General features: G+C 50.2%; 1 protein-coding gene and 1 long non-coding RNA gene across 2 annotated transcripts; both read right to left on the bottom strand.

Annotated features, from left to right (window-relative positions):
- Positions 1–17,944: 17,944 nt before the first annotated feature.
- LOC102943363 (olfactory receptor 10A4) lies at positions 17,945–19,793 on the bottom strand. Its single transcript, XM_043527352.1, has 2 exons — positions 18,815–19,793; positions 17,945–17,955 (listed from the first exon to the last, which is right to left on the bottom strand). Exons 1-2 carry the CDS (start codon positions 19,791–19,793, stop codon positions 17,945–17,947), a joined length of 990 nt encoding a protein of 329 aa, XP_043383287.1.
- Positions 19,794–22,621: 2,828 nt separating this feature from the next.
- LOC122462661 lies at positions 22,622–26,983 on the bottom strand. Its single transcript, XR_006285355.1, has 3 exons — positions 26,870–26,983; positions 26,361–26,363; positions 22,622–22,675 (listed from the first exon to the last, which is right to left on the bottom strand). It is a non-coding gene; the product is annotated as an uncharacterized LOC122462661 (long non-coding RNA).
- Between the last annotated feature and the right edge of the window lie 954 nt (positions 26,984–27,937).

The raw sequence follows: 27,937 nt of genomic DNA, 5'->3' as shown, positions 1-27,937 counted from the left end.
CTCTACTCCAGGTCCCAGCCCAGGGGCCCTAGGGTTAGTGGTAAACCACTTGAACTAGCGGTTCCTTCCCCTGGGCTACTTCTCTCTCCTGCCCTTCAGCTTGTGGGGCTTCCTACCCTCCCTCAGCACAAACCAGGTGTCCCTTTACTTAGGGTCTTGGTCTTCTTAGCCCACCACAGCACTTCTCCAAACTCTCCTCTGCTTCCCTCCAAACTGCTCTCTGCTCCAGCACCAATCCACTCTGCTTCAACTCCTCCTCTAGTCTGATTGAAGCAAGGGTTTTTTATCAGGGACTTGCTTCAGGTGCTTTAATTAATCGATAGCAAACTTTCTTCCCTCTACAGGGAATAAGGCTCCCTTCTAACCCTCTCCTGCTGCCCTCTGGCCTGGGCTTTCCTTGCTTTTTGCTCCTGCTTGCAGTTTCCCCCCTGACTGGGCCTGATGCTCTCACCTCTTCTTCCCCCTTTTTCTTTTTTGTTTTTCTGCTGCTGCTTGAGTGCTGGTCGGCTGCCAGCTGGCTGTCGGTCCCCCCTGCCCCGCCTCCCCTCGGACACTGCTGCCGCTCCAGCTGAGGCCCCCTGAGAGAGAGGGGGCCTGCTGACCCTCTCCCCAGAGGGGAGGAGTGGAGGGACCCAGCCCCCAGACCCAGCCGCTTGCTGTTTGTTTGTGGACCCGTATCCGGCTGAGAGAGACTTTTATCATCTGCTCCGGCATCCCTGGAATGCTACAGCTGCAAAGAAAGCCCGGAAAGAAAGGGAAAAAGCCGTCCACCGGAGGAACACCGCCCGGGGAATCTACAAATCGCCGTGGAGGGGGCCTTAAGACTGAGTAACTTTCGAACTGTGCTCTCGTGTGGGGGGAGGCCTTGACTCTGTCCTGACTGTGTTTGTAGGGACACAGGGGGTGTGGCACGGAGCTGCCCCCCGATCCATCTGTGTCCTCCCAACCCCCACACTACTATCTTCACCGCTGCCCCCCTCCACCGTCTTTGCTGGCTGTTTAACATCTGCCTCTGGACTCAGCTGCTCGCCCTGATTCCACCGTGTGGGCCAGAAGCACCAGCCAACCAAACAGGACTCTCTGTACAAGTGTATGGTGGTTCATGTGCCCCCGCCCCCGAATTGTCCATCCCACAGCTTGTCCCTTTTTACCTGACCCCAGCTCCTGTTAACCACCTGCCACCACCCCCGCTGGGGCACCGGCAATGGAGGGCACCGGGGTGACCTCTGCCGCTGCCATGCCCATCACCACCCCAGACTCTAGGGGAGCCCCCCTAGCCGGTGGGAAAGGCCAGGGCAAGAAGAAGGGGAAGGTCCCCACTAAAACCACAAGGCCCTCCATGGCAGGGGCCACCCCCACTGCTGCGGCCCCGCCACTGACCACGGTGTCCTTCCCTGCTGCCCCCTCCACCAGCTCTGCGGGTGTCTCTCCCTCAGCCCCCAGGATGTATGCCTGGGCGGCGGCAGCCCCTGGGCCTGCCACCTTGTCATCTCTCCCGCCCACCGCCTCCGCCACCATCAATAGCGGCCAGGGCCCCTTTCCCACCATGACAAGGAAGCACGGTGTCCGATGCCTCCTGGTGTCCACCTCGCCCCACGTGGAGACCTACGTTCGGGCGTTGGCGAGGGTGGTGGGGCCCTCGGCCATTGTGGCAGTCTCCAAAATGTACGGGAAGGTCGTCTTCTTCTTAACATCGGAGGCTGCCACCCGGGAAGTGGTGGAGAGGGGCCTGGCGGTGGGGGGGGAGTGTTTGTCCCCCTAGAGCCGCTAGAGGACCTGGGCGTCCACCTGGTCCTGACCTCTGTCCCTCCTTTTCTCCCCAATGCTGCCCTGTTACCCGCCCTTCCCACCCTGGGGAAACCTGTTTCTGTTATCAGCCCTCTCCCGTTGGGCTGCAAGGACCCCACCCTCCGTCACATCTTTTCCTTCCACCGGCAAGTGCAGCTTCTACTGCCGTCAGCGGCACGTGACGGAGAGGCGCTTGAGGGGTCCTTCCTAGTCCCCCACCAGGGGACCCATTACCGGGTGTACTTCTCCACGGGGGAAGCTCGGTGCTACCTCTGCTGGGTGTTGGGGCATGTCCGGAGGGAGTGCCCCTTAGCCCAGCAAGGAGGGGCACCTGGGATCCCCGAGACCCGGCAGGACATCGGCTCCGTCATTGCCGACGCCCCTGGCCAGCCGGTACCCGAACCCGCCCCCCGTTCTTTTTGGATCACCACTACTCCCACACTGGCCCAAAGGGCACCTCCCCTACAATTCCCAGACGAGCGGGAGAGCCCCGCCCTCGCTGCTGACAATCTGGCTGGGCCTATCGAGGACGGTGAGGCAGAGATACCACCAGGCATGGGAAAGAGCCTGCCCTAGGGAGAATCCTCCCTCCCTTATGCTGCCCCACCCTTCCCCCGCCAAGTCCCTGAGCCATCGCGTTTACCCCCTGACACGACCCTTGCTAACCAGCCCCCAGATGATGCCATGGAGGGCCGGGCCCTAGTCCAGGGGAAGCGAGGCAAGCAGAAGGCTCGAGCTCTGCCTCATCTACCCAAAGCGGAGGCCCCCCAGAAGACCAGGAAGGGGGGCACCGATGCCGAGCCTTCTGCTTTGCCCAAGAGTGCGTCCCATCCACCAGTGTCAGCCGGGAAAGAGGTGGCAGCACCGGAAGGTAGTGTCTCTCCTCCACGGGAGACCCTCCCCTCCGAGACCCTTGAGGAAGCCCCTTCTGTCCTGACACTATCCGAAGCCGCCGTGAACCCCGAGGCAACCGTCGTGGCGGGTGCCAGCGGGGAGAACCCCGGGGCGGCAGAAAGTGTCCTCTCCTCCATATTCGAGGAGATCGAGGCCCTAGATCTGACCCCCGGTCGCCCAGGGGGAGGACAACCTTTTGCCAGCAAACCTCGATCTGGGCGACCTCACTCCACCCCTCTTTTCCCCTTGCTCCCTCCCCCTAACTGCTGCTTCTGCTCCCACCTCCGAGGAGCCCCTGGACTCCTCCATCAACCCGGCCACTGATGGCACCCTGCTGACGACCATTGAGCCTGCTCAGGTGACAGCCAGCGCCACGTGGCTGCGACACGAGTCGCCAGGGGCACCCCGCCGTTGGTGCGGAGCAATCAACTTCCTTCCCAGGTGGGGGCCCTACAGAAGAGAATCCACTTCCTGATGCTGTGGCTGCTAAATCCACCATAGAGCCCGTGCCCGGTATCACTGAGGGCTCCCTCCCCACCCCCTTAACCCTCGAGCCTGATCGGGAGAAGCCACCATCCAGCTGCTTGCCTCCCGAAACCCAGAACCTCGCCTCTGCCTCTGCCCCTGTCCCTACCCCTATCCAGTTTACCTCCTGCAATGTTATCGCTGCCCCCGGGGCTGTCTCCTTCCCTTTTCCAACTGATAACCCCCAGGGAGCGGCCTTTGTGTTCTCCCGCCCTGACCCATTAGGGGCTGCCATTTTCCCTCCACCGCCCCCTGTCGCCCCAGGGCTTGAGGCGGGCCTAGAAGCTCCAGCCCATCAGGCACCCCATCGGGGGTCCGCACCCTGCTTGCCCGTTTTAGTGGGCCACGGGGCTGCACCAAGGGCCCCGCCGGGGAACAACCGGGAAACCGTAACCCCACCCCCCCATGAGCTGCGAGGAGAGCTGCGGAAGTTTTTAGAGGATGTCCGTGGCTCCCGCAACAAGGTACAGGTTGCTCTCCAGTAATGGGGGGACTTTTCTCAAATCCTCCGGGCCACAAAGGCCCTCATGGGGGAAGGTAAAGGGATGGGGAAGCGGGATGCCGCGGTCTACTGGCGGGTCCACGTCTTCCGTGAACAATTACTCACCTATGGGATGGGTCAAGGACTGTTGCGCGGCCCACTGGGGGATGTGAGCATCCCTGCCAGTGAGGATCCCCCCCGGCCCTCCCCATGACACCTCTCACCATTGCAACATTGAACACCCGGGGTTGTAGGATGGCTCTCCGCAGGTCCCAGGTGCTCTCCTTCCTTTGGGAAGGAGGGTACTCTGTGGTTTTCCTGCAGGAGACCCATACGGAACCGACCACTGAAGACAGTTGGCGGCTGGAGTGGGGGGACAGGTTCTACTTTAGCCATTCCACGGTTCAACAGGCTGGAGTGGCGACCCTGTTCTCCCCTGACCTGTGGCCTGAGGTGCTAGGGGTCGCTGAGGCCGTGCCGAGTCGCCTGCTGCATCTCTGGGTCCATATGGAGGGGCTCGTGGTTAACCTCGTTAACATCTATGCCCTGACATCGGGCCCAGAGTGGCTACAATTCTATCAGCAGGCGTCCGCCTTCCTCGGCACCTTAGATTCTCACGAGTGCCTGGTCCTGGGAGGGGATTTTAATACCACCCTCAAGGAGTGGGACCGCTCGGGGACCAAGCAGAGCCCGGCCGCCACGGACACCCTCTGGGAGATAGTCGAACATCACTCCCTAGTGGACATCTGGCGTGACCACCACCCAGATGACACTTCCACGTTCACCTTTGTCCAGGTGGAGGCCCATCGGTCGAGCCACTCCCGGTTGGACCGCATTTATTTATCATGCTTCCATCTCTTACGAGCCCACTCCTCCAGCATTCAGCTGGCCCCATTTTCTGACCATCACCTAGCCACCGTGACAGCCTCCCTCTGTGCAGAGAGGCCGGGGCCGGCCTATTGGCATTTTAACAACAGCCTGTTGGAGGATGAGGGCTTTGTGACGTCCTTCTGGAAATTCTGGCTGGTCTGGTGAGGGCAACGGCGTGCCTTTCTCTTGGCGCAGCGATGGTGGGACCTGGGGAAGGTGCATGCCCGGCTTTTCTGCCGTGACTACATCCGGGGCACCAGCCGGCGGAGAAATGCGGCGATAGAGCAGTTGGAATGGGAGGTCTTAGAAGTGGAGAGGCGTCTGGCTGCCAGCCCTGAGGACCTGCTCCTCTGCGGAGCGTGCTGGGAGAAGCGGGAGGAGCTCCGGGCCCTCAAGGACCATCGGGCCCAGGGCACCTTTGTTCGATCCTGCATCCGCCTCCTTCGGGAGATGGATCGTGGCTCCTGCTTCTTCTATGCCCTGGAGAAAACGAGGGGAGCCAAGAAACACGTCACCTGCCTCCTGGCAGAAGACGGCACCCCCATCACAAAGCTGGTGGAGATGTGCGGGAGGGCCCAAGCCTTCTATGCAAGTCTTTTCTCCCCGGATCCAACCGACCCTAGCGCTTGCAGTGTGCTCCCTACGGTCAGCGCGAGTGACCGAGACCGGCTAGAGTTGCCTCTCACTCTGGCCGAGTTCTCGGAAGCCCTCCGTTGTATGCCCACTAATAAGTCTCCAGGCATGGACGGGCTGACCGTGGAGTTCTACTGCATGTTTTGGGACGTCTTCGGCCCAGACCTAGTCACCGTCTGTGCCGAGTCTCTGAAGTGCGGGGTCCTCCCTCTTTCATGCAGGCGAGCTGTGCTCGCCTTATTGCCGAAGAAGGGGGAGCTCCGCGATTTACGAAATTGGTGTCCCGTCTTGCTCCTCAGCACGGATACAAAATCATAGCAAAAGCAATCTCGCTGCGGCTAGGGTCCGTGCTGGCGGACGTGATCCACCCAGACCAGACCTACACTGTCCCAGACCTCAGTATCTTTGATAACCTATTTCTGGTTCGGGATCTTTTGGAACTCGGGTGTAGAGATGGTCTGTCGTTCGCCCTCCAGTCCCTAGATCAGGAGAAGGCGTTCAATAGGGTGGACCATGGGTACCTCCTGAGCACTCTGCAGGCGTTTGGCTTCGGACCCCATTTTGTGGGTTTTCTCCGGGTGCTGTACGCTTCCGCAGTCTGGTGAAGCTCAACTGGACCCTGACCGAACCGGTCAGCTTCGGGCGAGAAGTATGGCAGGGGTGCCCCCTCTCGGGCCAGCTGTACGCTCTGGCAATCAAGACCTTCCTCTGTCTCCTCCGCAGGAGGTTGACAGGTTTGGTGCTGCGGGAGCCGGAGCTGCGGCTGGTCCTTTCAGCATACGCCGATGACGTGCTCCTCGTGGTGCAGGACCCAAGTGACTTGGCGTGGGTGGAGGCTTGCCAGGCCATCTATTCGGCAGCCTCCTCCACCCGGGTCAACTGGGTCAAGAGCTCTGGCCTGGTGGTAGGAGACTGGCGGCAGACGAGCTCCCTCCCACCCGTGCTTCAGACCATCCGGTGGAGCGCGGGTCCGCTGCTCTACCTCAGCGTTTACCTTTCTGCCACGCATCCCTCTCCACCGGAGAACTGGGAAAATTTAGAGGGCGGGGTGATAGAGCGGCTCCGGAAATGGACGGGACTACTCCAATGTCTCTCCATCTGAGGGAGAGCGCTGGTGCTTAATCATCTAGTCCTGTCCATACTCTGGTACTGGCTCAACACCCTGGTCCCGGCCCCGGGTTTCCTGACCAACCTCCAGACATCGATTCTGGGGTTCTTTTGGTCAGGAATGCACTGGACCCCTGTAGGGGTTCTTCATCTACTCCTGAAGGAAGGAGGACAGGGCCTGAAGTGTCTGAACACTCAGTTCCACGTCTTCCGGCTCCAGGCCCTACAAAGGCTCCTCTATGGTGCAGGCAGTTCGGCGTGGAGCATACTGGCGCATGCCATCCTGCACCGCATCCGAGGGCTCCGATATGACCAGCAGCTTTTTTATCCCTGTCCAGAAGGTCTTCAGCGAGATCTCTCCGGGCTGCCGGTCTTCTACCAGGACCTCCTCTGGACTTGGAAACTGTTTTTAATGACCAAGTCTGTGGCGGCCACTGAGGGGGCAGATCTCCTCACGGAGCCCCTGCTACACAACCCCCAGCTCCGTGTGCAGGTGGTGGAGTCCCGCTCGGTGCACCAGAGCTTGATCCTGGCAGAAGTCACGAGAGTCGGAGACCTCCTGGACTACAACCGGGGAGACTGGCTGGATCCCCTGACGCTCGCTCGGCGCATGGGGCTGTCCAGACCTCGTACCCCCCGGCGCATACTTCAGGAGGTGAAGGCCATTTTGCCGCCTGCTGCTCGAGCTTACCTTGACTGGGTCCTGCTCGAGGGCACGCCCCGCCCACCCTCTACCCCAGGCCTGCAGGACCTTTTAATTGGACCCCTGCCCCATAGACCCAATTGACCCCCTCACCCCTTTACTGTGAGCCGGCTGCATGAAATGCAGCTGGTATGTTTCCAAACCGTGCCAACAAAACATCTATACACGCTCGTGCTCCACACCCTTCACGCCCTCACCCTAGTGTCCCGTCCCAACACAAAGTGGCGAGACCTTCTGCCACCTTTGGAGGGTAAGCAGCCCCAGTGGGCCAGCCTAATTTCCACCTTGCTTCTGAGGCCCGTCGGGGACATCAGTTGGCGGCTCCTTCACGGAGCTGTGAGCATGGGCATGCACTTGGCGTGGTTCACCCCCATCCCAGATACTTGTCCCTTTTGCGGTGTGAGGGAAACCCTGGCACACGTATATTTGAAGTGCGCCAGGCTGCAGCCCCTGTTCCGGCTCCTCACAAATCTTTTATTACGTTTTTGGTTGCATTTTTCCCCTTTTTATTTATGCACTCCCCATCCGTGGCCTCACAAAGTCTTGGGATCTCCTAGTTAACCTCCTCCTAGCCCTGGCTAAAATGGCCATCTATAAAACCAGAGAGAGGAGGCTGGCCAGTGGAATTTCCTGTGACTGTGGGGCCGTTTTCCGATGCTCGGTCCATTCACGTATCCGGGAGGAGTTCCTCTGGGCGGCGTCCACCGACTCTCTTGTTGCTTTTGAGGAGCGGTGGGCGCTGTCCGAGGTTCTCTGCTCGGTGTCCCCATCCGGTTCCCTTTGTTTGACCCTTTAACTCAGGGAGAGAGTAAGGGACCCCAGCACCAGCTATTGCTGCTGCGGACACCACCACCTTAGAGGGGTCCTTTCACACGTGGGTGCACATACACCCCCCGCCCCGGATTGTCCACCCCACAGCCTGCCCTTCTTGTTGGGTGCTTTCAAAGGAGGGAATTGTTGGTGACACTGGGCGTGGCGCCAGGTAACTGGAGGAGGTGGCAGACCTTGAGAGTCAATGAAGCCCCCTCACTCTGGGCCACCAGGTAGCTCGGAAGGGTGGAAGACCACGAGAGTAAAGAAAGCCCCCCGCCCTGGGCCCAGGCAAGCTTGAACACTTCCCTCCCCTGAAGCTAATGAGAAAACAATTGTGACTGGTTGCTGTGTTACACATTGCATATGCTGTTGTTTTTGTTTTGTAAGTGTGTTATCCAAATAAAAATACCTTTTTTGCTTCAAAAAAAAAAAAAAAACACTCTCCTGCTGCCCTCTGGCCATGCTCTGTCACACTAGGCATGGAGATGTGGGTTGGCAAATGCAGCATCACACACAGTGTGTCTACACTGCAGAGTCCACCATGGTTCTGACACTTGTTTATCACCAAACCTGTTGCCATGCACAGGGGCATGTTAATGTAGATGGAATATGTGGGCTCAGCCAGTCACAGGTGCTAACACGATCCTCTCACTGTCCAACAAGTGGGGACTGGGGAGACCCAGATAACAAGAGGCTGAGTGTCAGACTTGATGGCTTCCAGGAGAGATGGGGGCGGGGGGCGAACCAAGGGCTGGGCTAGCAGGGGGCAGAGGTTCAGGAGGGTTAGGGCAGTGTCAGAGCTGGGGATGGGGAAAGCTCAGGACTGGGCAAGCCAGGAGTGAGTGGCACCGGCAGAGCTGTTTGAAGCCCACACCTTGGCGAACACACCCTGTCAATTTTCCACTCCCCAGCCCACCTGGCAGGTTATTTCCTTTTACTCCCAGTTCTGAGGAATTCTTGTGACTGGCTTTGTTTACTGACTGTATACCCCTGGCTCCCTGGACAGTTGGGCTCCATTTCAGCCCTTGATCACAGTCTGCAGGGGAGGAGGAGCTGGAGGAAACACTGACAAATAACCTCTGGAGGCCCCAGCAGCAAAGGAGGGAGAGACCAGATGAGCAGGGGAAAAGCCTGTGTCTACACTGCAGAGTCCACCATGGTTCTGACACTTGTTTATCACCAAACCTGTTGCCATGCTGTCAAGGTTTCTTCCCCACTCTGAACTCTAGGGTACAGATGTGGGGACCTGCATGAAAATCTCCTAAGCTTACTTTACCAGCTTAGGTTAAAACTTCCCCAAAGTACAAACTATTTTACCCTTTGCCCTTTCACTTCCACTGCCCCCACCAAACGTTTATCTGGGTTTATTTTTATTAGGAAAGCGTTGTTTGGAAACGTCTTTCCCCCCAAAATCCTCCCAACCCTTGCACCCCACTTCCCGGGGAAGGTTTGGTAAAAATCCTCACCAATTTGCATAGGTGACCACAGACCCAAACCCTCGGATCTTAAGAACAATGAAAAAAACATTCAGTTTCTGAAAAGAAGGATTTTAATAGAAGTAAAAAAAATCACCTCTGTAAAATCCAGATGGTAAATACCTTACAGGGTAATTAGATTCAAAACATAGAGAATCCCTCTAGGCAAAACCTTAAGTTACAAAAAGACACAGAGACAGGAATATCCATTCTATTCAGCACAGCTTATTTTCTCAGCCATTTAAAGAAATCATAATCTAACACATACCTAGCTAGATTACTTACTAAAAGTTCTAAGACTCCATTCCTGTTCTATCTCCGGCAAAAGCAGCATACCAACAGACACAGACCCTTTGTTTCTCTCCCTCCTCCCAGCTTTTGAAAGTATCTTGTCTCCTCATTGGTCATTTTGGTCAGGTGCCAGCAAGGTTATCCTAGCTTCTTAACCCTTTACAGGTGAGAGGATTTTTCCTCTGGCCAGGAGGGATTTTAAAGGTGTTTACCCTTCCCTTTATATTTATGACACCCCCCCCCCCCCCCGGCCAATTCACAGCTAGGGTGAAACGCTTGCTGCAATTTCTTCCTGGAGCTCTAGGAAAAAACAGAATTAATAAGACACATGCACCTCTAAATATACTACCAAGTACATAAAGACTAACAATATTTTCCACATCTCAAGGACGATTTTCACCAGTTGATTCCGGGAAACTTTCACGGGAGAGTGCATCAGCCACTTTCTTAGAAGCTTGTGAGATGTGTTGGATGTTGAAATCAAAATCTCAGAGAGCTAAACTCCACCAAATAAGTTTTTTGTTATTTCCCGTGGCGGTATGAAGCCACCGTAGTGCAGCATGGTCGGTTTGCAGGTGGAAACGCCATCCCCAAACATATGGGCGTAGCTTTTCCAGGGCGTAGACAATGGCGTAACATTCTTTTTCACTGACCGACCAGTTGCTTTCCCTCTCAGACAGTTTTTTGCTGAGAAACACTACAGGGTGGAATTCTTGATCTAGTCCTTTCTGCGTTAAAACTGCTCCCACACCATGCTCGGACGCATCTGTGGTTACTAGGAATGGTTTGTCAAAGTCTGGGGCCCTTAGTACAGGGTCAGACATGAGTGTCGCTTTAAGCTGGTTAAAGGCCTTCTGACACTCTTCGGTCCACTGAATGGCATTTGGCTGCTTCTTTTTGGTTAGGTCTGTCAGTGGGGCAGCAATTTGGCTGTATTGCGGTACAAATGGCCTGTAATAACCGGCCAAACCTAAGAAGGATTGAACCTGTTTCTTTGACTTTGGGACAGGCCACTTTTGGATAGCATCCACTTTGGTCTGTAGAGGGTTGATAGTTCCTTGACCCACCTGGTGTCCAATGTAAGTCACTCTGTTGAGGCCTATTTGACACTTCTTAGCCTTAACAGTTAGTCCTGCCTCCCTTATGTGCTCAAAGACTTTTTGTAGATGTTCCAGGTGTTCTGCCCAGGAATCCAAAAATATGGCCACATTGTCAAGGTGACTACATATTCTCCTAATCCCGCTAGGAGACCATCTACAAGTCTTTGGAAGGTGGCGGGTGCATTTCGCAGCCCGAAAGGGAGTACATTAAATTCATACAGCCCGAGATGTGTGGTGAAGGTTGACCTTTCCTTGGCGGATTTATCTAGCGGTACCTTCCAGTACCCCTTGGTTAAGTCCAAGGTAGAGATGAACTGAGCCCTTTCCAGTTTCTCTAATAGTTCATCTGTGCATGGCATTGGATAGTTGTCTGGGCGAGTTACAGCATTTAGCTTACGGTAGTCCACGCAAAAACGTATCTCCCCATCTGGTTTGGGAACTAGAACCACTAGAGATGCCCATGCACTTCTAGAGGGGCAGATTACACCAGTCTGTAACATATCCTGGATTTCCTGTTCTATAGCAGTTTAAGCTTGAGGAGACACCCGGTAAGGTTGGACTTGAATTGGGTGAGCATTACCTGTGTCAATGGAGTGGTATGCCCTTTCAGTCAGTCCTGGGGTGGCTGAGAACGTTGGCTCGTAGCTAGTGCACAGCTCCTTGATCTGCTGTTGCTGCATACGCCCAAGGGTCATGGAGAGGTTCACTTCTTCCACACCACCAGCACTTTTCCCTTTGTAGTAGACACCTTCAGGCAACTCAGCATCGTCTCCTCCCTGGGCTGTAAACTGACAAACCTTTAACTCTCTGGAATAAAGGGCTTTAAAGAATTAACATGGTACACTTTAGGGTTTCAGTTGGAGGTGGGGAATGCTATGAGATAATTAACAGCTCCCAGGCATTCCTGGACCGTGAATGGCCCTTCCCACGATGCTTCCATTTTATGGGCCTGGAGCGCCTTTAAGACCATGACCTGGTCCCCTACTTTGAAGGAACGCTCTCTGGCATGTTTATCATACCAGGCTTTTTGCTCTTTTTGAGCATCCTGTAAGTTTTCTTTAGCAAAGGCTAAAGAGGTTTGGAGGGTGTTTTGTAGGTTGGTTACAAAGTCCAGAATGTTAGTTCTTGGAGAAGGTGTAAATCCCTCCCATTGCTGCTTCACCAACTGTAATGGCCCCTTAACCTCACAGCCACATACAAGTTCAAATGGTGAAAACCCTAACCTGGGGTGTGGTACAGCTCTGTAGGCAAAGAGCAACTGCTGCAACACTAGGTCCCAATCACTGGAGTGCTCATTTACGAATTTACATATCATGGGCCCCAAAGTTCCATTAAACTTCTCCACCATGCCATTTGTTTGATGGTGGTAAGGAGCGGCAACCAAGTGATTTACCCCATGAGCTTCCCAAAGGCTTTCCATAGTTCCTGCCAGGAAATTAGTCCCTGCATCTGTGAGGATGTCGGAGGGCCAACCTACCCTGGCAAAAATGTCTGCTGGTGCCTGGCACACACTTTTAGCCCTGGTGTTGCTTAGAGCTACTGCTTCCGGCCACCGGGTGGCAAAATCCATGAAAGTCAGTATGTACTGCTTTCCTCTGGGTGTCTTTTTCGGAAAAGGACCCAGAATATCCACAGCTACTCGCTGAAATGGAACTTCAATGATGGGGAGTGGCTGGAGAGGGGCTTTGACCTGGTCTTGGGGTTTCCCCACTCTTTGGCATACCTCACAAGACCGGACATAGGTAGAAACATCCTTGCCCATTCCCTCCCAGTGGAAGGACCCCCCCAAACAGTCTTTGGACCTGTTCACCCCAGCATGGCCACTAGGGTGATCATGGGCTAAGCTCAAGAGCTTGGCCCGGTATTTAGTTGGAACTACCAACTGTCTCTGAGGATGCCAGTCTTCCTGGTGTCCACCAGAAAGAGTTTCCTTGTGTAAAATTCCTCTTTCTACAACAAACCTGGATTGATTAGAAGACCTGAGAGGTGGTGGGTTGCTCCATGCCGCCGTCCAAACTCTCTGGAGGCTTTCATCTGCTTCCTGTTCAGTCTGGAACTGTTCCCTTGATGCTGGAGACATCAGTTCCTCATTGGATTGTGGACCTATGCTTGGTCCCTCTGGAAGTGATGTAGGGGATGGGGCTGTTTCCGTTGACTGTGAACCGCTCTCCGCTGGGACACTATGTTGAGGTTCAGGCTCCGGCTGAGCCTCTTGTGTAGGGTTATGGGCTACTGTTGGTTCAGGTTCGGTGGGGCCTCTGCTGTTAAGGTTGCAAGTACTGGATTCAGTGCTGGCAATGGGTCTGGTGCTGGTTGTTCCTCCGGTTCCAGTTCTGGGACTGGCTCTGTCTGGGTCTCTGGGACTGGATCCAATACTGCTGTTGCAGACATTGGCCTGGGGTCCGGGTCCATTACCTCTGACCAGGTCCTGGTAGAAGTTTCCAGAACAGCGCTAGGCGTGACTGATGGTTTAGTCTGGCTGTGGGTGACCATTTCCACCCTCTTGGCCCGCTTCACATGATTGGCCAAGTCTTCCCCCAACAGCATGGGGATGGGATAATCATCATAGACTGCAAAAGTCTACATTTCTGACCAGCCCTGGTACTGGACAGGCAACTTGGCTGTAGGCAAATTGAAAAAGTTGGACTTGAAGGGTTGAACCGTCACTTGGATCTCTGGGTTGATTAAATTGGGGTCCACTGAGGAAGCATGGATAGCCGACACTTGTGCTCCGGTGTCCCTCCACGCGGTGACCTTCTTCCAACCCACACTCGCAGTTTCCCTCCGCTCCAAGGGTATCTGGGAGGTATCTGGGCCTGCGGACCTCTGGTGTGATTCCGGTGCAATGAACTGTAATCTGTTGGGGTTCTTGGGGCAGTTTACATGCCCTGGCTCATTACATTTAAAACATTGTCCAGCTGACGGGTCACTGGGGCGAGGTGGGTTGCTGAAGAACGGGGTGGCAGGACGGTAAGGTGGCTGGAGGGTTCCTTGGGGGATAGGTGGGGCCTTGGGTGGCCCCCAGTAATAGGGTGTGGTCTGAGGTTGTCCCGTCTGGTATCCGCTCCAACTGCAACCAGTTTTTTTCTTCTCTGCTACCTCCACCCATTTGGCTGCTATCTCCCCCTCCTCAATTACAGTTTTGGGTTTCCCATCTAGGATGTATCTTTCTATTTTCTCAGGAACACCCTCTAAGAACTGTTCCATTTGCATTAGGAAGGGCAAATCTACTGGAGATTCAACACTTGCTCCTGATATCCAGGCATCCCAATGTTTCACAATGTGGTAGGCATGTGGGGTAAATGACACGTCTGGTTTCCACCTTAGGGCTCTGAATCGCCAACGGGAATGCTCGGGTGTCAGCCTCATTCTGACTTTCGCCTTGGTTTTAAACAGTTCATACTTGTTCATGTGTCCTTTAGTCATTTCAGCTGCCACCTCAGCTAAGGGTCCACTGAGCTGGGGCCTCAGCTCTACCATGTATTGGTCGGTAGAGATGCTGTGCCCAAGGCAGTCCCTTTCGAAGTTTTCTAAGAAGGCCTCAGTATCATCGCCTGCCTTGTAGGTGGGGAACTTTCTGGGATGGGAAGTGGTACCTGGAGAAGGATTGCAAGGGTTTGTTGGTATATTCTGCTGAGCCCTTGCCTTCTCCATCTCCAGTTCATGCTTCCTCTCTTTTTCCTTTGCCTCCAGTTCTTTTTCCTGTGCCTCCATAGCTCTCCTGTGAGCAGCTTCTAGAGTTTTTCTGCTTCTTTCACTGCCTCCAGCTTGGCTAACTCCAATTTGTGTAGTGCCTTGGTGTCTGTCATCTTTACCTCTCTGTTTTTAACTAACTTTACACCCAAGGGTTAGAAATAAAACAAACAAAACTTGGCTTGTAAAATTTTGCTGTGCTGTAATAGGATACCTATATTCTCTGATAGTGATTGTCAGCCTACAGAAAAATCCAAAACAAAAAAAACAAAAAAAAAAAACCAACCACGCAACAACAACAATAAAAAAAAATCAACTCCCCCCCCCAAACCCTAACACCTTTGTCTCCAGGCAAATAGGCAGAAAACCCCTCTAGTTACTTTTAGGTAAAAAAAAAACAAACTTCAGGTCTGTGAAGACTTGTGAATTTCCCTGCAGGAGGTTAACTACTCTGCCTCCAGGCAAAGAAAACCTGCAATTCACAAAGATAATTCCCTTTTGTCTCTGCTCTGGCCCCAAAGCAGAGAAAAAACTAGTTGCTTTCAGTTGGACCTCCTTTCCAGCAGCCCCAGAGGAAAAAAAAAATTTCCTTTTTAAAATCTGTTTTCGTGGTTCAGAAAATCTCAAACTGATCTCAAAATGATTTCAGGTTAATCCCACCGCTCCGCCACCATGTCAAGGTTCCTTCCCCACTCTGAACTCTAGGGTACAGATGTGGGGACCTGCATGAAAACCTCCTAAGCTTACTTTTACCAGTTTAGGTTAAAACTTCCCCAAGGTACAAAATTATTTTACCCTTGGATTTCCACTGCCACCACCAAAGTTTATCTGGGTTTACTGGGAAACATGGTTTGGACATGTCTTTCCCCCAAAAATCCTCCCAACCCTTGCACCACTTCCTGGGGAAGGTTTGGTAAACGTCCTCATCAATTTGCATACGTGACCACAGACCCAAACCCTTGGATCTTAGAACAATGAAAAAACATTCAGTTTTCTTACAAGAAGACTTTTAATAGAAGTAAAGGAATCACCTCTGTAAAATCAGGATGGTAAATGCCTTACAGGGTAATTAGATTCAAAACATAGAGAATCCCTCTAGGCAAAACCTTAAGTTACAAAAAAGACACACAGATAGGATTATTCATTCTATTCAGCACAGCTATTTTCTCAGCCGTTTAAAGAAATCATAATCTACCACATACCTAGCTAGATTCCTTACTAAGTTCTAAGACTCCATTCCTGTTCTGTCCCCGGCAAAAGCATCATACAGACAGACACAGACCCTTTGTTTTTCTCCCTCCTCCCAGCTTTTGAAAGTATCTTGTCTCCTCATTGGTCATTTTGGTCAGGTGCCAGCGAGGTTACCTTTAGCTTCTTAATCCTTTACAGGTGAGAGGAGTTTTCCTCTGGCCAGGAGGGATTTTAAAGGTGTTTACCCTTCCCTTTATATTTATGACAGCCTCTAACTCCAGGAGACTGTTCACAGCAGAAAATTCTAAGCAGAGCTAGGTGTCTCCCTCCAGCCCAGATTTAGGATCTGAACTCCCTGAGAGGGTTGACTTTAAGACACATCCCTGTCATTGGCATATGCCTTTGGCTAATTTAGGCAGCTCCTCACCTAGCATGCTGGCTTCTGTGGATCCCATTCTTAGGTGTGCCTCTCTCCCAATTCCTTGCATAGAGAGCTTAGATGCCTGACCCAGGATTTGTTGATTCCACTGGCTTCCAGGTGCCTTAAAGTTAGGTTTTAAGACTAACTGTAGTCTCTTTGTGGATCCGGGCCTTAGCCGCACAGTGAAAACCAAAAACAAGAGGTTAGTCTGCAGAAGAGAGGAATGAGGTGGGATTTGATAGCTGCTTTCAACTACCTGAAAGAGGGTTCCAAAGAGGATGGATCTAGACTGTTCTCAGTGGTAGCAGATGACAAAATGAGGAGTAATGGTCTAAAGTTGCGGTGGGGGAGGTTTAGATTGGATATTAGGAAAAACTTTTTCACTAGGAGGGTGGTGAAGCACTGGAATGCGTTACCTAGGGAGGTGGTGGAATCTGCTTCCTTTGAGGTTTTTAAGATTAGGCTTGACAAAGCCATGGCTGGGATGATTTAGTTGGGGATTGGTCCTGCTTTGAGCAGGGTGTTGGACTAGATGACCTCCTGAGGTCCCTTCCAACCCTGATATTCTATGATTCTATGATAACACAGGGTAACGAACTTTGTCCAGCGATTCTTGCCTCCAGCCCAGCAAATTATGGCTTAATTTGAGTGTGTTGTTCAGAAAGGTATCTGATCTTCATGAAGCTGGTATTTTCAAGAGATCTGGAGGGAATTAGTACCTGATTCTGACTGAATTTTAATGGGATTTGGTCACCTCACTTACGTGGATTCTAAGACTTAAAGAAATGGAGAATGTGGCACATCACTTGTCATGCTGAGGATAAGGTCCTTGCTCCCTGACTGGAAAAAGTCCCATAGTCGCTCTCGTGTATATGGCTCTGTAACCAGGACTGGATTAAGACAGGATCCATGGACCCAGTGCCTACGCTGGGTGAATGCCCAAGTATATAACAGAGGTTGCCTACTGCCAGAGAGTATTGGAATGTGCTAAGGGGACATCACTGACAGACTGTTGAGCCAGAAAGGTCATAAACTCTTTGCTTTGCTTTGTTGATGGTCCTAAGGCTGGATGGAATCCAGATCCTAATCCACCGCACCGCACTCCTGACCTTGTCTGTGTATTGTTCTTTAAGGCCCCAATTCAGCAAGGTACCATTAGCGCATCTAGTTTTTAAGCATATTCTTAGTCCCATGGAACTCAATGGGAATTCTCACATGCTTAAAATTAAACACATGTTCAAGCATTGTGATAAATTGGTGACTAAAGTGCTTGGAGTCTGCTTGGGACAGCTACCATGTTGCACTCACTTCCGACGCAAACACTTAATGAGGAGACACATGCACTGTGCTCTTGTTTTTGTTTGTTCTTCTCTCATGGTTAACCTTTAATATAAAATACAGTCTCATTTAGACAGAGGCTGAGGTTTTCAAAGCTGCTTAAGGGATTTGATCACCTTGTTCCCATTAAAACCAATGGTAATTATGTGTCTAAATCTCCTAGACAGCTTGGAAAAGCTCACCTGGAGACTATATGCTTGCTATTTGTCCATGGGAAAGATAGTAGATGTTAAGATAGTCATAAGAGAGTACAAGATCACAATTCAGGGTTGGAGAATTATGGCCTGAACCACTGCCAAGGATGGTGGGATTTGGGATTATTTATTTATTTATTTATTGCCTTTTGTACTTCTCTATGATAAAATATAATTCAGTTCAGCGGAACATGTGCTTCCACTGTGATGCTGTGGCCAAAAGGCTGATGTGATACTAGGATGCATAAATAGGGGAATCTTGAATAGGAGCAGAGAAGTAATTTTATGTCTGTATTTGGCACTGGTGCGACCACTGCTGGAATACGGTGTCCAGTTCTGGTGCCCACAATTCAAGACGGTTGTTAGTAAATTGGAGAGGGCTCAGAGAAGAGCCACAGAATAATTAAAGGATTGGAAAACATGACTTCTAGTGATACACTACAGGAGCACAATCTGGTTAGCTTAACAAAGAGAGTGTTAAGATATGACTAGATCGCCATCTATAAGTAGCTACATGGGGGACTAAACATTGATACTGGGCTTTTCAATCTAGCAGTGAAAGGTCTAACAGGATCCAAAGGCTGGAAGTTGAAGCTAGACAAATTCAGACAGGAAATATGGCACACATTTTTAACAATGAGAGTAATTACCCATTGGAACATTTTACCAAAGGTTGTGGTCAATTTTCCGTCACTGACCATTTTAAAATCAAGATTGGATGACAAATCATAGTTGCCCTTGACTCTAATTCCCACCTGATGGAAGAGAGTCTTCAGGATGTTTGGAGTTTTGTTGACATTCAAACATTTACAGGGCAGATTTCCAAAAGTACAGAGGGTGGTTGGGTGCCTGTCACAAGGGGGCCTGGCCATTGAAGGGAGGTGGGCTTAGCTCTACCTGTGACTAATTATCAGCCACCCAGAGGATGTATCTTGGGCCAGAGATCAGATGACAGCCTGCAGTTTGCTTGCTTCATAGGCAAGAGGCCAGCTCAGTTAGGGAGACAGACCCAGGAAAAAGGACCTAGAAGGAGACTCTCCAAACCCACCAGCTGGAAGCCCTGTCTGGAGAGACCTGCTGTGTGTGTAGGGGCTGCAGGATGGGCCAGGCAGGACCAGTCTGTTCTGATTGGTAATGTGGGCTGTGCTGGTTTTGGAAAATAAACCCACGCCTGGACACAGGGGCTGAAATCCTGCTGGTTTTGGGAGCTGCGTTTGGCTCATCAGCCACTCAGTCAGCCCCACCCTCTTACATCCCCCCAGACCCCCACTGGAAATCATTTGTGCCCTTGGGAAACCTCCACACAGAGGGAACGTCATCCCACCCAGCGCCCTCCTCAGGGCCTCCTTGACCTCTTTGTTCCTCAGGCTGTAGACAATTGGGTTCAGCATGGATATCACCACTGTGTAGAAGAGGGCCAGGAGCTTGTCACTCTCCATCGAGTAGCTGGACTTGGGCCTGAGGTAGGTGATGATGTCAGAGCCATAGAAGAGCAAGACTACCATGAGGTGGGAGAAACAGGTGGAGAAGGCCTTGCGCTTCCCCGAGGCTGATGGAATCCTCAGGACGGAGGCGATGATGAAGAGGTAGGAGACCAGGATGAGTGTGAAGGGGGAGGTTATGAAAAGAAGAGCCACCAGGTACATGGCCAACACGTTCATGGAGGTGTCCCTGCAGGCCAGCTTCAGGAGGGGTGGGATGTCGCAGAAGAAGTGGTTGATCCTGTTGGCCCCACAGTACGTCAGACTGAAGACATAGCTGGTCTGGCTCAAGCCCACCATCCAGGAGGCTATGGCCAGCTGGGCGCAGGCCCCCTTTCTCATGACGAGGACGTAGTGCAGCGGGTTGCAGATGGCCACGTAGCGGTCATAGACCATGGCAGCCAGGAGGCAGCACTCAGTGATGCCAAAGAGGGTGAAAAAATACATCTGCATGGCACAACCCCATAGTGAGATCCTTCTGTTTTCTGACACCAGGCTCACCAGCGTCTTAGGCACAATGGATGTTGTGTAGCAGATCTCCAGCAGGGACAGGTTGGTGAGGAAAAAATACATTGGAGTGTGGAGGGACGGGTTGGCTTTTATGACGGCCATGATGAGAACATTCCCCATCAGGGACACCACATAGATGGACAGAACCATCGCAAAGAGCAGCGCCTGCAGCTCCCCCAGCCGGGAGAATCCCACGAAGATGAACTCTGTCACTGAGGTCTCATTTCCCTTGTCCAATGGCTTGGCGTATTTCAGTGGCAGAGGAAGTGAATGAAGGACCCGCATCAGGGAAAACAAGGCATGAAAGTCATTTATTTACCTTTCTGATAAATGCAAAAATATGTCCAACTGAGACTGAAGATTTAGGTCAAGGGCTTGCAAGCCAACTAAGGAGGGTGGATGCTCAATTCCCATCAAAATTAATGGGGTTTGGACATCCAGAAAATGGAAGCCACACCATGGATTCATCTTGTAGGGCCTTCAACATTATGATCTAGTTCAATTACAAGCTATTGGTAGAGCTGGCTGGGAAATTACTTTCCCCCTCCCCAATAAAACATATAAAAATTGGAAGTCCGAAATCTGGATATTTTTCACTTTTCAGTTGCAAAAAAGAGAAACATGATTTTAGTTTTTCACATTTTCTACACAATCCTGAGTATTTTCTATAAAAACAGGGATTCTACTGGGAAAATTCACAATCCATGATAAAGCCATTTCCACGGAAAAAAATGTTTTGATGGAAAATGTTCTTACTAGCGATAGTTACTGCGATCAATTCAAGAATCACTGGGAGAAATTCCCTGTCTTGCATTATGGAGAAGCCCTGACTCAGTGATTTTAATTCCTAGATTCTAAGGCCAGAAGGCTAGATTGGATCACCTCGTCTGACTTGCATAATACAGGCCGTAATGGCCCCTATTGGTCTTAAAATCAGACCTTTCTATCTCATTGGATCTTATTATAACCTGTGTAGCTGAGAGTACAACCTGTCTCAGAGGGTAGCCAGATTTCAATTAAAGTATAGAAATACATGTTTTAAAGACAGGTTCGTATATTTGGGTTTGAATGGGGCAAAGGCAGTGCAAAGTTTTCTACATTGCCCTCCCAATTTGCTCATTCCTAATAGAGATGGGTGAAAAATGGGAGAGGGAGAAAAATGTAGCTACACATCACAGAAACATTTTGTAAATTCTTGTCTGTTTCACTGAACAGTTCATCTTAAAAAGAAAAGAAGAAGGAAAGAAAAGAAAAGAAAAACTTGGATAAAGTCAAAATGTTTCATTCTGACATTTCCAAAATGAGAGATTTGGGGTTTTGGGTTGAGATGACTTTTTGTTTTGGAATTTCCTTCATTTAACCAAAAACCTATTATTTGCACAACTGTAGTTCTAACTGTCAGAACCGGTTTTGCAAATCATATCATGGTGCTTTATTTTTGGCCAATTCACGGCTTAATAGTTTTGACCCACAAGGTATTCAGAACGTTTTACTAAGACCAACCAAATCATCTTACACCTGCTAACAACCACACAACTGATACTAATAATTTTCACTTGCTGGTCACTGGGGATAGATTTCATCCAGCAACAATCAGTTTAAAGGATGAAAAGCTTTACAATCCCTTAAGCCGTGGGACCAGATGAACCAGCACATGGAGCCAGAAGAACTGCATCTTCTCTGCCCTTGTTCTGTGACTTTGGAATGAACTCGGCAGGACTGAACGCTGGGGAAATTGTTGCACCTTCTAGGGGCTGGACATTTGTTCCCTGTTTGGGTGGAAATGAGCAAGCGTTCAAAGATCAAGATCAAGATTCTCCAGCTACTAGCCACAGTTTAGTGAAGCAGCAAACAGAACAGATGGAGAAAATCTTTAGCAACATTTAGTTCTTCAGACTGCTGTAATTTTAATTGAGAATAAGGGAATGGCCAACAGAGAGGAACACAAAGGACAGAGAAGATGCAGTACACTGAAGAGCTTTCTTGCTTTCATTCTGTTTATGCATTGTTCCCATCAGCAGAGATCTGTCATCATCTAACATCCCAAATGCACAATTTTCACATCTGGGAAGTGTGAATCCGCATCATTCCTTCAGGCAGGTGCAGTGCTTGGCCATCTTTGTCTACCCGGGCAGCTCTTTGCCTGTCCTCGTTAAGGCCCATAAAGTTTCCCCTCCCTGAATATGCTTGACAGAGGATTCTTTGTGCCACACCCTGGTGCATATCCCTCCTGCTACCCAACAGCACACCGCCCCAGGCAGCCACTCTGGCTTTCTTACAGAGATTCCCTTCTGCTTTCTGGCTAAATTGGGAGACAAAGGGTTTGTTGATCAAGCTGATGAATCTTGGCATTTGTTACGAAGGTGTTCTGTGTAATCCCTAGTATTTTTCAGAGTCATTTAGACAGTTGCCTGTGTCTTGGAGGAGTCCCAAATGATATTACAAAAAGCCCATCCTCCAAGATATTGCCACTGTACACCAAAGTAAGAATTCATAGAATCATAGAATCATAGAATATCAGGGTTGGAAGGGACCTCAGGAGGTCATCTAGTCCGACCCCCTGCTCAAAGCAGGACAGATCCCTGACTAAATCATCCCAGCCAGGGCTTTGTCAAGCCTGACCTTAAAAACTTCTAAGGAAGGAGATTCCACCACCTCCCTAGGTAACACATTCCAGTGTTTCACTACCCTCCTAGTGAACAAGGTTTTCCTAATATCCAACCTAAATCTCCCCCACTGCAACTTGAGACCATTACTCCTTGTCCTGTCATCCGCTACCACTGAGAATAGTCTAGATCCATCCTCTTTGGAACCCCCTTTCAGGTAGTTGAAAGCAGCTATCAAATCCCCCCTCATTCTTCTCTTCTGCAGACTAAACAATCCCAGTTCCCTCAGCCTCTCCTCATAAGTCATGTGTTCCAGTCCCCTAATCATTTTTGTTGCCCTCCGCTGGACTCTTTCCAATTTTTCCACATCCTTGTAGTATGGGGCCCAAAACTGGACACAGTACTCCAGATGAGGCCTCACCAATGTCGAATAGAGGGGAACGATCATGTCCCTCGATCTGCTGGCAATGCTCCTACATATACATCCCAAAATGCCATTGGCCTTCTTGGCAACAAGGGCACACTGTTGACTCATATCCAGCTTCTCGTCCACTGTAACCCCTAGGTCCTTTTCTGCAGAACTGCTGCCAAGCCATTCGGTCCCTAGTCTGTAGCGGTGCATTGGATTCTTCCATCCTAAGTGCAGGACTCTGGACTTGTCCTTGTTGAACCTCATCAGATTTCTTTTGGCCCAATCCTCCAATTTGTCTAGGTCTCTCTGTATCCTATCCCTACCCTCCAGCATATCTACCACTCCTCCCAGTTTAGTGTTGTCTGCAAACTTGCTGAAGGTGCAATCCACACCATCCTCCAGATCATTTATGAAGATATTGAACAAAACCGGCCCCAGGACCGACCCTTGGGGCACTCTGCTTGATACTGGCTGCCAACTAGACATGGAGCCATTGATCACTACCCGTTGAGCCCGACAATCTAGCCAGCTTTCTATCCACCTTATAGTGCATTCATCCAGACCATACTTCTTTAACTTGCTGACAAGAATACTGTGGGAGACAGTGTCAAAAGTTTTGCTAAAGTCAAGGAACAACACGTCCACTGCTTTCCCTTCATCCACAGAGCCAGTTATCTCGTCATAGAAGGCAATTAGATTAGTCAGGCATGACTTGCCCTTGGTGAATCCATGCTGACTGTTCCTGATCACTTTCCTCTCCTCTAAGTGCTTTAGGATTGATTCCTTGAGGACCTGCTCCATGATTTTTCCGGGGACTGAGGTGAGGCTGACGCGCCTGTAGTTCCCAGGATCCTCCTTCTTCCCTTTTTTAAAGATGGGCATTACATTAGCCTCTTTCCAGTCGTCCAGGACTTCCCCCGATCGCCATGAGTTTTCAAAGATAATGGCCAATGGCTCTGCAATCACATCCCCCAACTCCTTTAGCACTCTCGGATGCAACGCATCCGGCCCCATGGACTTGTGCACGTCCAGCTTTTCTAAATAGTCCCGAACCACTTCTTTCTCCACAGAGGGCTGGTCACCTCCTCCCCATGCTGTGCTGCCCAGTGCTGTAGTCTGGGAGCTGACCTTGTTCGTGAAGACAGAGGCAAAAAAAGAATTGAGTACATTAGCTTTTTCCACATCCTCTGTCAGTAGGTTGCCTCCCTCATTCAGGAAGGGGCCCACACTTTCCTTGACTTTCTTCTTCTTGCTAACATACCTGAAGAAACCCTTCTTGTTACTCTTAACGTCTCTTGCTAGCTGCAACTCCAGGTGTGATTTGGCCTTCCTGATTTCACTCCTGCATGCCCGAGCAATATTTTTATACTCATCCCTGGTCATTTGTCCAATCTTCCACTTCTTGTAAGCTTGTTTTTTGTTTTTAAGATCAGCAAGGATTTCACTGTTAAGCCAAGCTGGTCGCCTGCCATATTTACTATTCTTTCTACACATCGGGATGGTTTGTCCCTGTAACCTCAATAAGGATTCTTTAAAATACAGCCAGCTCTCCTGGACTCCTTTCCCCCTCATGTTATTCTCCCAGGGGATCTTGCCCATGAGTTCCCGGAGGGAGTCAAAGTCTGCTTTTCTGAAGTCCAGGGTCCGTATTCTGCTGCTTTCCTTTCCATTCATTAACAATTCATTACTCATAGCAAATTAATAAGCACAAGGCAGTGTCAGGTTGATTGGCTCCGTGTGTCACTGGTACACTTTCAAATCCGCTATTTCCTCCCGCCCCAGCATCACAGCCAAAGTGGAATGAACTTAGTGTTTGGGACATTCTCTATGGTATCTGGGGTGTTAATTACATTTATGAGTACTGTGCAGGAATCAGCCTTTTTGTGTCATGGGAAATTCTGCATTTTGCAAAAGTTTCCATTCCAAAATGCCACAGAACAGAAAGAAGTTGAAATTTTCCATGAAAGAAAATTTTGAAAAAAATTGTCATTTTGGGTCAGATGAAATGCTTTGTTTGGATGAAATTGAAATGTTTCATCTGATTTCAACCATATCATCTCATGTCACATCAGACACAAAACCTGAAATGAAAAGTCATTCCGACAAGGAGAATTGAAACATTCTGTATTGACCATATCAGAATGTTCCATTCCGATTAACAGACAAAACATTTTGGCTCAGATGAAACAGTATTTCCGAGCAGGTCTAATGTTTGTGTATTTATTTATTTCAATTTTGAATGTGGGGGAAGAGGGGGCGCAGAAGGAGAGAAATACCCATAAATAAGATCTAAGACCCAATTTTTTAGTTAGGTGCCTAAAACCCATTGAAATCAATGGTAATGAGAAACCTTGATGTTTTTGAAAATCTCACTAGGTGCCTAAATACCTTAGAAAATCTGGACTTAGGTGCCCTGACACTGAACTCAATCCATATCAGAGGAACTGCCCAGCAGTAGAGACACATCCACGCAGTAAAATAAATGAACCCAGTCCACAAACACAATATTTCCCATCATGAGCCCCCTCTCCTCAGCCTTCCCCAAACTTCCTATCACATAGATCCTCTTTGCAGCATGCTCTAAGGGGCAGCAGGGTTGGTCTGAAGACTTCTCATGGATTTCAACACCAGATGGGACTGCTGTGACCACTCAGTCTGAAAACATAGGCCAGAGAGTTGCATCCCCAATAACTCGAGGCTGAGCTATTATTATTTATCGTAGCCTGTAGGAGCCCTAGTCATGGAACAGGGCCCCACTGTGCGAGGTGCTAGAAAATATCTTTTAGAAAGATGTCAAATCTTAAGGTAAAGGCCCCAAGAGAAGGAGAATTTGCCACACCCCTAGATGAATTGTTCTAATGTTTAGTTACCCTCCCTGTTTAAAACTTGCGCCTTATTTCTACCCTGAATGAATCTAGCTTCAACTTACAGCCATTGGATCTTTGTCTGCTAAACACCCCTCTACTATGAGAAACTGCCATTCCATGCAACCCATGAGCAAGTCACCTCTTACCCTTCTCGAGGATAAGCTGAACAGGTTAAGTTTACTTAGTGGCTCACTGCAAGACAGGTTTTCCAGACTTCAGATATTTTTGGTGGCTCTTTCCTGAACAATCTCCAAGTTTTCAATGCCCTTTTTGAGGCGTGGAGACCACCAATGTACAAAGTATCCCTTTACCGGTCTCACCAGTGACCTATTTGCATTGAACCCCAGAGCTTCATCATCATCAAAGGAAGAAAAAGAAAAGGAGATGGAAGATGAAATGGTAGCAGAAGGGAAAGAAGAAATATCATGTGTCCCTTGTATTGATATAAAAATGCACCTACTGTATATCTCAGCTATGAGTGATTCCTGGCTGAAAGTAGGAAAGAAGCTAAATGCAAGCTTCTGGTCTCAGGCCAATTCCAGCACAAAGGATTGTCCCTGCTAGTCAAAGGTAGCACCAAAAATTCTGCCCTGCTTTTCACCCCATGCCATGCCGAGGAAGTTTCACATTAAATGGGGTGAGCGCAGACCCTTTCTACTCCTAGCTCTTCCCTAATCATGTTTGTTTAGAAGCCAAGCCAGCTCAGATTCTGGGGCCTAACTCTGAAAAAGGCACCGTTCTCCTGGCTGGCTAAGGACTTGTTTGTGGATAGAACCAGAGTGTTTCAGCTCTCTTCCCCTGCCCTGGAGGGCTCATCCTAGAATCATAGAAGATTACGGTTGGAAGAGACCTCAGGAAGTCATCTAGTCCAACCCCCTGCTCAAAGCAGGACCAACCCCAATTAAATCATCCCAGCCAGGGCTTTGTCAAGCTGGGCCTTAAAAACCTCTACAGAAAGAGATTCCACTACCTCCTTAGGTAACCCATTAGAGTGCTTCACCATCCTCCTAGGGAAATAGTTTTTTCTAATATCCAACCTAGACCTCCCCCACTGCAACCTGAGACCATTACTCCTTGTTGTGTCATCTGCCACCACTGAGAACAGCCTGGCTCCATCCTCTTTGGAACCCCCCTTCAGGTAGTTGAAGGCTCCTATCAAATCCCCCTTACTCTTCTCTTCTGCAGACTAAATAAGCCCAGTTTCCTTGGCCTCTCATCATAAGTCATGTGCCCCAGCTCTCTAATAATTTTCGTCACCCTCCACTGGACTCTTTCCAATTTGTCCACATCCTTTCTGTTGTGGGGGCCCCAAAACTGGACACAGTACTCCAGATGTGGCCTCACCAGTGCTGAATAGAGGGGAATAATCACTTCCCTCGAACTGCTGGCTATGCTCCTTCTAATGCAGCCCAATATGCTGTTAGCCTTCTTGGCAACAAGGGGACACTGTTGACTAATATCCAGTTTCTCATCCACTGTAATCCCCAGGTCCTTTTCTGCAGAACAGCCGCTTAGCCAGTTGATCCCCAGCCTCTAGCGGTGCATGGAATTCTTCCGTCCTAAGTGTAGGACTCTGCACTTGTCCTTGTTAACAGCGGAAGCTCACAGACATTTCCTCTGAGGAAAAAAGAGTTAGATTGGCGTGTCCCTTTGGGTTGGTTCTCAAGGAGAGGTGGCTGCCTAACTCCTCTAACTGCCTTTGGAAATCTCAAGAGGAGGAGCTGTTTTCTGTCTGATGTACAGGTCCTTGCTTTAATGGGAGTTCCATGCACGAGGAGTGAGGGGGGTTCAAGAACCAGCCTCACTGAGTTTAGATTCTTTGTAGTTTTACCATAGGGTGCTTTATTAGAAGGTTACCAAGGAGGTTTTGGAATCCCCACCCATGGAGGATTTTTAAGAGCAGGTTAGACAAACACTTGTCAGGGATGATCTAGGGGTGCTTACTCCTGCCTCAGTGCAGGTGGGTGAATTTGATGGCCATTCCTGAGGTCCCTTCTAGCCTGACATTTCTGATTTCTATGTGGTTTTTTTCAGAGATTGCACTGAGAGCACGAGGCAACACACAGGTAGCAATAGGAGCAAGTGTTCTGCCCCACACTGAGCTCAGGGAATAGTCTGATGAGGTAGGATGGTCCTGTGGTTGGGACTTAAGGCAGCCTGGTTCAGTTCCCAGTTCTGCCAGAGACCTGTGGGACCTGGGGCAAGTCCTTTAGGGGTGGTTGTGAACAGGGGTGCTGGGAAGGTCAGGCTTGACAAGACCCTGGCTGGGATGATTTAGTTGGGGGTTGGTCCTGCTTTGAGCAGGGGGCTGGACTAGAACCTCCTGAGGTCCCTTCCAACCCTGATATTCTATCAAGACACATACATTAAAGATATTGATGCTGCTAAGATACTATGGTCATGGGATGGGGGAGCATATAAATTCCTACGTAAAGAGATAAAGGAAATTGTCATTGCTAATTCCAAATTATGGTCTAGTGGTTAAAGCGGGAGGGGGTGTATGTGTGTGTCAGGATTCCTGGGTTCTATTCCCAGCCCTGGGAA

The sequence above is a fragment of the Chelonia mydas genome, chromosome 13 (genome assembly GCF_015237465.2).
Source record: "Chelonia mydas isolate rCheMyd1 chromosome 13, rCheMyd1.pri.v2, whole genome shotgun sequence".
Lineage (NCBI taxonomy): Eukaryota > Metazoa > Chordata > Testudines > Cheloniidae > Chelonia > Chelonia mydas.
Note: the sequence above shows the minus strand (reverse complement) of the source record. Positions and strands in the feature narration are given on the sequence as shown.

Coding starts and splice junctions, on each gene's coding strand:
- LOC102943363 (XM_043527352.1), bottom strand. CDS start 19,793: ATGCGGGTCCTTCATTCACTTCCTCTGCCACTGAAATACGCCAAGCCA.